The sequence below is a fragment of the Ascidiella aspersa genome, chromosome 6 (assembly GCF_963924565.1).
Source record: "Ascidiella aspersa chromosome 6, kaAscAspe10.2, whole genome shotgun sequence".
Lineage (NCBI taxonomy): Eukaryota > Metazoa > Chordata > Ascidiacea > Phlebobranchia > Ascidiidae > Ascidiella > Ascidiella aspersa.
In genome coordinates this window covers 10,376,140-10,385,700 of record NC_139452.1, presented here as the reverse complement: position 1 = coordinate 10,385,700, position 9,561 = coordinate 10,376,140, and the positions used below count along the sequence as shown (strand labels likewise).

The 9,561-nt window shown below is 37.0% G+C and overlaps 1 protein-coding gene across 1 annotated transcript; it reads right to left on the bottom strand.

The window, feature by feature from the left end:
- Nucleotides 1-983: 983 nt before the first annotated feature.
- LOC146139650 (uncharacterized) lies at nt 984-5,020 on the bottom strand. Its single transcript, XM_083392504.1, has 5 exons — nt 4,936-5,020; nt 3,427-3,605; nt 2,236-2,388; nt 1,479-1,589; nt 984-1,199 (listed from the first exon to the last, which is right to left on the bottom strand). The coding sequence occupies exons 1-5, from the start codon at nt 5,018-5,020 to the stop codon at nt 984-986; spliced, it is 744 nt and encodes a 247-aa protein (XP_083248630.1).
- Nucleotides 5,021-9,561: the final 4,541 nt, after the last annotated feature.

Here is a 9,561-nt window from a genome sequence, read left to right as displayed (position 1 = left end):
TGAATTTTATAAATGTTTTTATGCCAAATACTATTTGCAAGTATTTTGCTTCAACTACAATAAAACACACCTTTTACAACCGCGTAAAGTTTTACTACGCAATTTGGCACGCTTGTTTGTTTACATTGGCACCAGCATTTAAACTTAAATCGTAATTCCTGAGCTGCCTGGAATCGCAAATCAGCACATTAAATTGACTAGCAATTTTTTTTCGCATTACCAGATGCGATATTTTATTTAAAACTAAGTTCTATGTTGGTTATTAATGAATTTTTGCTAATTTTTGTGAAAACGAATGTTCAACTAATTATCATAGTATGCCCAGCAATATCAATGGCAAGGATACATTTCGGAAAATCGGCGTCCAACTAGAGGACTAGACTGCTGCTGAAGGCTGTTTGCATTCTTTATATTTCTGTCTTTTCTGTTAAAATATGTAAGTGTTTTTAGTAACCACTGTTAGTATTTGTAAAACACTTGTAGCAAAAAAGGATCGAGAGGTTGACAGGCGTTTCTGCAACAATAGGGTCGGCAGACGTCGGTGACACGTTGGACATCAGAATTTGATGGGTGATTTATTCATGAAACATAATACAGTATATGACAATAAAAATAGATAAAAACATATGCTTTCGACAAATCCATACAATGTGAGCTGAAATGTGCGCGATTAAAGCCAACAAGGAATAAGCAATCAATTTCGCACAAACACGTGTATATAGTCATTGTAATAACAACAGTGGTAGGCTTTCTACACAATCTGGAGTAGCAACGGTTTATTTTACTGTTATTTGCTTTTTATTATGTTTTCAGCGTTAACATTTGCAACGTGACAACATATGAAACGTAAACACTTTTTTAAATGACCCCACTGCGGTTACTGTTGATGTATAGCCTAGTTTAAAATAAAAATACAATAAGTTAAAAATAGAAAAGCAAGTCAACACTTGTACAACTTATGGACTTGATACAAGAAAAACGTGTCAATAAAACATATTTATCCATCCAAAGCCGAGCAGACACGCCAATAAGATGTATAACGTTATGCTAAAGATTATTTCAACTTTAGCTTGTCGCGCCAATTTTGTTTCACTAAGCAATTTCTCTACAATGTTTCCTTTTGAACCAGCAGCGTTGACAAACGGAAACTCTTCATCGGGAACTGGCTTACCGAGAAACTTGCACAGTGGTTCCCAGCCCTATTAAATCAGGTACATAGTGGGAAAATGTGATTTTGTTGTAAAACACTACATTAGTACCTATGGTATCTTTCTACGCTGTTATCGTGACAAGTGTACATTTATTACTAAAGTCTTCTTTTCCCAACTTTTGTTGTCTTGTTTTAAAAATATTTGTTGTCTTTGACGGATACCATACTTTTAAGAAAAACGTTTTTACCCAAAGCTTTAATGTTATACAATAATTAAAAGTAGGCCTGAATAGATATAAACAGCGTTGGATTAGCATGAACCTACTACCTGTTGGACATCGAAAACAAGTAAGTCCTCCTTAGGAATAACTTTTTGTACGTAGGTATTGTGTCTCCTGTAGTGCATACGCCATAACCAGGGTTTTTCAAGGCCGTCTCCCTAAAAACAAACGAATTTTATCATTGCCGATTTAGCTTTAATGGGTAGCCTTAATCTAATAATAAATAGTTTGTTTCCGAACTATTTTAACGTTATCTAAGACTAATACATTCCCTGTTTAATGATTACCCGTTGTCCCTTACACTATATTTGTCTTATCTGGCAAACGAAGAAGCTAGTTAAACATTGTTGCGCGAAACAAATAGAGAAACATTAATAGCCGGTGTGTATACAAACTTTTAAAGTTTGTGTGTAGAGCGGTTGGATACTACGCTTCTACAAGCATGAATATAGTTTATAGTATAACCGATGACTGCTGTATAATAGCGATTTTTTTTATCCAGGAAACCAGCCAACAAAACTAACAGCCCACCTCACATCATTAGCACGTGAAATATGTTAAATGCTCTCTTTGTTGGACGGTCAACGTTGGTTCACTATGTTATAACCACATGTGAAACCAGAAAATTTTCTTAGTGTTCCGCAATTACATTTTTTTATGAAGTAAAACTTGGAAAATTAGTCTATTGAAACACCGTGTTCAACCCTTTTAACTGAACTTTCTTAAAGTAATTATCACTTTTTGTGTCTTTTTAACTTAAAAATACCGCAGTTATCTGTGTCTTACACGCTAAATCGTACTTACAAACATGCACTGGTACAAGCTGCGCATGTAAGTTTCAAAGGCGTTGGCTGTCCTTGAGAAGAAAGACATCCAGTGGTAGTAGGTGTAGACCATGTTGTTCATCTTTTTTATACTTGCAAACCAAGGGTCCTCCTCCCTTATAGTTAAAATGACCTGAAACACAGTTAACCATAAGCGCAACGCACGCACGAGGTATCGGTTAACCGTGTGCTGTATGCCTTTTTCTTAACCGTGTAAGAAATGTTATTTTCAGGCATTGGGATATCCGAATATATAGAATCGTAGCCATAACCCTATGCCAGGTAGTTTTAATTGCTGATTTGAAGAGATTTATATCTCGAAAGGTGAACTGATAAAAAATAGTAAGGTGATTTAAAACTAAATGTAATTAAACTTTATAACGCCAAAGCAAATTGTGCCTAACAACCTTGCAAAAATTATCTTAAATGTTTAAATATTAATATTTGTGCTTGTTTGAGAATATTAATGACGTCAATTGTTATCAACCGCGATACTTTTAGTCCAGTTATTTCTGGTATCGTAATAATATGCCGAGGGACAGGCAAACTAAACATTTTTTAAATATGTTTCCTTTACATAGGCGGCGTTAATTTATAATATTTCCTTTATGATTGCAATTGCCAGGAAATATTTAAATGTTTAATACACAAGCGTTTTAACTCTAAAGGCTGGTTCACACTAGACGCGTTAACGACTAGCGATAGCGTCTGGCTTCTAACGGCTAACGTCGTCCAGTTCACACATAACGCGTTGTCAACCGAAAGCGTTAAAGTTGAAATATTTCAACTTTTCCGCAACCGAAAGCGTTTTTTAAAAACGTTTTACGTTAACGCTAGACGCGTCTAGTGTGAACCAGCCTTAAGTCAAAAATCTGCTGTAATTTTTAACCCATTGCTTAATTGGTCTAAAAAACATGCACAGTCCTTAAGTAGGAAGGTAAAATAATTTCTCCCTAATGTTGCAGGTGGATTTGCTTATACGCAATGTCGTTATGTTTTTGAAATAAGAAAACAAATTGTATCAGAAAAGAAAGAAAAACGCGAAATCAAATTGGCAACCAAAAGAGCCAGCCATTTTAGAGTACTGGCCGTTTGAACTGACATCTTGCGCGTGAAAGCACGCAACAAGAAAAGCTAACAGTTCAGCGATGACGTCAGCCTTCGCTCTAACCTTTGAACCGGGCCACCTGCGGTAAAACTCCTCGAACAGAAAGGAGGGCGGCATGTCGACCGTAACGTCGACCTTCTCCCGCTCGTACATGTCCATAATTTCCGAGAGCGGTTTCTTGCCCTTGATGAACTCGTGGTAGTCATACATGCCGTAGTCGAGGTGCTCCAGGTAGTCGTATACTGTTAGACCATATATAAGCTACTTACTATGAACCAGAGTTTAAGTAACTCTGATTGCGTTACGGTTTCTAAGGCATATGACAGTGTTTCTCTGCCATTTATGGCTAGCGGCACCCCTACAAGACTTTTTCGTTGGTAATTCACTAGAATGTGACAGTTAACGGAACTTAAACAACACACATCAACTCTACACAGCGTAGGAAGTTATAAATGGATTATTTCCACTAATCTTTACAAAAAAGTTGCAAGAGTTGATTCTCAAAATATCTCTCTGCACCCTTGAGCATTGGAAATGGCAACCCAGTGTGCCGCGGCACCCCGGTTGAGAACCACTGGCCTATATATAGCCTTGTCCACGATAGTATATAATTATTAAGGTCGTGTATATGGGGACAGAGAATTCTGCCATAAACTTATTCCAGTTGCCCGACAGAATTAATAATGTGAAAATTTCTGTGACCAAGTTTAAATGGAAAATCAATTTCTTTTTAATCTAGAACTTACCATCAAATTCTTTTAAGTGTGCTTTCAAATTTCAGGCAAATTGGCAGTATTTGGGTGCATAAATTACATTTACATTGTAAGCGAGAAACGTTTTTCCTATATTGGGTAAACCTTAAGTTTAAATATTTTCGATCTAATTGTGCTGAAGGCGCAGCTCGGCTGAGTAAAACGTTAAAATAAAATGTTCACCACAAGATTTTAAAGTATCACAGTTCGACACAAGACATGGTGTGTTGTCAATCGATTAAAAGTTTAAAGCTTGACGAGGCAAGACATACACCTTAAAACACAATGCGATAAAATTTGTGCCTAATTGCATATCACTAAACAAGTTAATTGTCGCGTTTAGCGAACACTTGTTGATTTCAGAATACATGCTCTGATTGTATCAACTTGCTCTCTTGTGATTTCACAGTGATTCCGGGTATATAGAAATCATAAAAACCCAGGGAATCTGAGTTTATAGCTCAGGATTCAGCCGTCCTTTAAAGTCCCCTGTACTCCTTTTGTGTTTGTATGGTCCTAAACCTCATTTTTTTAGGTTCTTCCAAAATCTATATTAAATTTTGTTGCTCTACACTTTTCAATTTTTTAAGGTTTACCGAAAAGGTAATTTTATGAGTAAAACGTGTTCCCGTTTAATTTTTTTACAATTCAAATGTTTAATTTAGTGTAGAGCAAACTATGTTCCCTTTCCGTTAATTTTCAACATTTTTACCTAACTAAAAACTTCCATAAAGTAGCGAAGCGCAACCGATGAAACCGAATCTAAACCACACATCGCATATAATCTTGCGATTTTTTATACGGCAGAAATACGACTTACTGTTGTTGTAGCCGAGACGCGTCAGCGCCTTGGTGAGCGACTTCGTGCCCGTTTTCGGTAAACCCGCGCATATTATTTTCACCATTTCGTTCGTTCGCTTTCGCTGAGTGTGTACCGCTTCCGTCCGAGACAACACAATGGAGAATATCGACGCTGGCGCCCCTTTTAGTGACCCGGATAGCACCACGCCATCGCCCTTCGGACTCCTTTCGGGAAAAGCTAATCATTGACCAAACGCTTCGCTCTACTTTGCTGGGTCGGGCGCGGTGCTCGAAATGTGATACTGGCATGGGCTGTATAGGTGGCATATTTTAGGTTTATAGATATTATTATGTGGAGTGTACTAGCTCACTAAGGCGTTTTACAAATTTCTTGTACTAGCTCACTGAGGCGCTTAACACTTTTTTCAGCAAAAATTATAAACAAAAGCATACCCGCGGTTGTAGTTATTAGCTAGATAGCCCGGCCTCAATTAAACTTAACAACACCCTAAATGTAATTAGGCACTTGTTTTTCTTTTATTGTGTTGTCTTATTAATTAAGATGACGACTAACACGCGTCGTATAATATCATATAGTCATGGTGTCTTTGAAAAAGTGTTCAGAGGTGAACTCCAGGTTGTTTCACACTTGTCGTGTGCTGTCGGTTTAGAACTGATATGCAGCCGTAAAACATGCGCCAACTTAACTATACTTAATAATAAAAAAATACCTAAAACCAAAACAAATATATAATAAAAAAATGCCTGTTGAACCATGCGGAGCTTTCCGAATCAACCACCGTATATTTGTCGATGCATTTTAAGCGCAGTAGCTAAACCTCATTTCGAGACCGGCCCGGCAACTTGTTGATTAATGTTTTAGCGACCAACAAAGCCCGGTGTGTTACTGGAAGCTCGATTTTCCACATTTTGTGGCAACTTGTCGGAAAGACCTTGATACTCGGGTAACTTGAACGTATTCACTAGCAATTCATTGTAGCCGTTTTGCATGCTTGCTTGCTTTGACATGACCCGGCCTTGAGATTTGTTTATTTCACAAAAGGGCTGTTAAAGTGCGGTTCGCGCTTACCAAAAATGTGTTAGGCTACAGCTGAATCCAGTTTTCCTAAAAATAACAAAACGTCACGAAATGCTAAGGGAACTGTTTCGTTAAGGTTGACTTGCTTTAACATAGACACATACTAATTATTTTGTTAATTTGACAATCAATATATTATACTTATGCTGAATAAAGTAATTGTAACTGACCGCAAAAAGGAAACACTACACTGTGATGTTTTTTCGTGTTATCCGAAGTGCAACTTCTACAGCAGGTTTAAGGTTTTATTGCGGACTTTAGATCACTCCGCCAAACCATAATTAATGAGCTTTATAAAAGCACCAAAATAAATCAGCTGACTAAAACTTCCAATTTTGTATTACAATTTGATATTACCTTATATTTATACAACCTATGAATATATTTGGATATTTTTGATGACGCCATATGGACCTTTTTATGAAGAATTCTGACTCGCAGATATATCGAAGCTATCATTTATTAACTTGATTGTTGCGAATAAAAGTGTAATCCTGTTCAAACCGTATTTCTACTTGAAACACGTAGAGTAGCATTTTTTCCGCGTTTTGTACAAATCCCGAATTTTCGGGTTTGTAGGTTCGTTTAAGGCAGGAGTTCTTAAACTGGGGTCCACGGACACCTTAGGGGTACCTGAACTAGTTTTAGGGGGTTCATGAAGGCTTAAATGAATAATTTTTTTTTAGAAAAATTAATCAATTGGTTAAAGAAAACAGTTTAATTAAAAATAAAACGGTTTTGCACTGAACGTACTTTGCACTTCCCATTTTCGGACCGAAATCAGCAGAAATATAAAGTCTATTTGTATTTTGACGCCAACTTATGACGCCATTTGTGAATTTTTTTGCCTACAGTGTTCCATGCGAAATACAAAAAGAAATAGGGTCCGCTGTAAAATCGTGTTTTTACTTAAAACACGTATAGTAGCAAATTTTTCCGCGTTTCTTGGAAATCCTGTTTGCCTTTTCGGGTTTGTTAATCCGTTTAAGACTTTAAGGGAATCTTTTTTGAACTAAAAGGCCCTGGGCGTTCCATGGCACTCCGTAATGAAAAAAAAGTTTTTTTTAATTGGCCAAAGCATTTTTCACGCTTAGGCTAACATGTCCTGTCATTTAAATATGAACAAAATAAACGGCGCTATTTAAATCACGTTTTGTTCCAACTCATAGTAGATGTTAAAAAATATTATAGGGCCCTCATGGAAATAGAACCAGAAATATTCGGACTTTATGGATCGCTTAGCTAAAAAGGCAACCAACCCCTTTGTTATACCGGAATAAATTTGCACATTGCGTGTAGGATATTAGTACAAAGTTTAAAAATATGCTGTCGCGTCAAATAATGTCAATCAAATTCTTATGATTAGTGCCATTAAATGAATAGATTATATAAAGCACGTTGTCGTTTAAAGGCACCTACCTTTGCACGACCTAAACCAGTGGTTCCCAAACTTTTTTGGCAAGCGGCACACTAAAAAAATTTTAATTGTTTCGCGGCACACTTTTAACAGAACAACAATAGAGTAATTTTACAATCGCCCTTAGCAAACAACAAACTATATGTAAACATCTCAATATTAATAATAATTTGTATAGGGTAGTGCGTATTTAAGTATAAAATGCTTCGTGTATGCCTATTGGTAATCTAATACTCTATTTTCAAAAATTACGAAAAAATTTTGCGGCATACTTGGCAATCTATCGAAGCACACTAATGTGCCGCAGCACACAGTTTGGGAATCACTACCTAAACGTAAACCCAACATCGACAACAAGCTACATTGATTCGATTTTGCTTAATGATGTAACATTGTGACTTTTTTCTTTATTGCTTTTCATGACACAACTTCATCCGAACTCAAATAATGATGGAATGGATGTCATTTAAAGTTCCGGTTTTGTGATTTCTACCTATAATGCCATCTGTAGTCTATATAGCCTAACCAAACGATTCGCATTTAAACTACAGGTTCAAAACCTATATCAGCGGTTATTGAACATTTTTGGGCTAAACTTCCAATGACGTAATTTATCGAAACTCGCCTTGAGATTACTTGCATACGAACATACTAAATCAAAGTAAAAGATTAGTATTTCTGTCTGTGTTCATTGCAACTTTGGTACAAACATAGATGGAAATTTTCACAGTATAGATCAGGGGCGGGCAACCTTTTTAACACAAGGGCCAGTTAGGAAATTTAATGCTTACAGGAGGGCCGCACATCAAATAAACACTAATTGATATTTTCAGCTTTTACTAGAAAAACAAGTACAAGAGAAATATGAAACATAGCAGACACACATGTGGATGTTCAAATATAAGTTAGTGAGGGGGCTGATGTTGGATATTTTGAACCAACTTGTCAATGTTTGGTTCCAGGCCAGATGTGCATAGACGCAAACTATTTAACAGCAATAATTAAAAACCAGCTGTTAAACATAACATCTCAGTCAATATGCGCGGCAAAAGTTGTAGCAGACAAGTGTAATTGTTGCAAAACAATTCTTTATCATACCCACGTAACAAAAGTAAAACTTTATGAATAAAGATTGTTTTGTAATAGATGCTTCCCATTCGAGTTCAACAACTGCATTAGTGTAGCGGTGCAACCTATGGGTTACATTGCACTTTTAAACAGGAAACTGAAAGAGCAAAAGTTCTAACATTGGTGCACACAAAATACCCTTATTTAGGGAAAAATATCTGGAAGAAGGCGAAAATCAGCACAAAAAATGGCAAAGGGCCGCGTGCGACCCCCCGGCCGCACGTTGCCCGCCCCTGGTGCATAAAGTATAGTGTTATCTTAAAATTCTCGAGCGAACAAGTGCGTAAAACACAGTGAGCACATAAAGAGATTCGCATTTTTTTCGATATAATTGCATTTAATTTGTTGCCAATGAAATGTGTATATGCTTTTACAAGACGTAATATGGCATGGCGTACACGGCGACTTTACGCTGAGTAGATTCTTCAAACTGGCGAAAACATTCTAAAGTGTGGAAAAAGTTGTCGTAAAGCAAGACTTTTTTTTGCATTTAAATAATTAAAGTTGGCCAAAATATGCTTTCTCGTGGGACACAGCCTGGTTTCCACCTGGTTCCGCCTCTAAAAAGGACCCATCTGACAACACTGTACGGATTGCATATCTTGTCATATTTAGGTTACTGTAAACTGAATAGAGGAAATGGAAGAACAAGATTTGTGAAGTTCCACGCCAAACTTCTCTTATATTAGCCGTTGCGCGTATTTTTGTAAATCTAGAAACGATTGTTATGCTGCCTTTTGAACTAATTGTGTTTGCAGCCGCCTGCTGCTCTAATGGAGCCCAAAGCGCCTTCTGTTTGTTTCGTAAACAAAACTTGCAAAGCAACAGTTCAGTCGGCGAACGCCAAAAGGTGATATCGAACAACCGCGAAGCTGTCAGTAAGATTCGCCAACTCCATGCCTTTGAACATACACTTCTGAGGCGTAAGTAAATACTGTAATCGCCCTGACATTTATCCGGCAGCCGAAATAGCGAAAGTGACTGAAATGGAGAAATCGCTC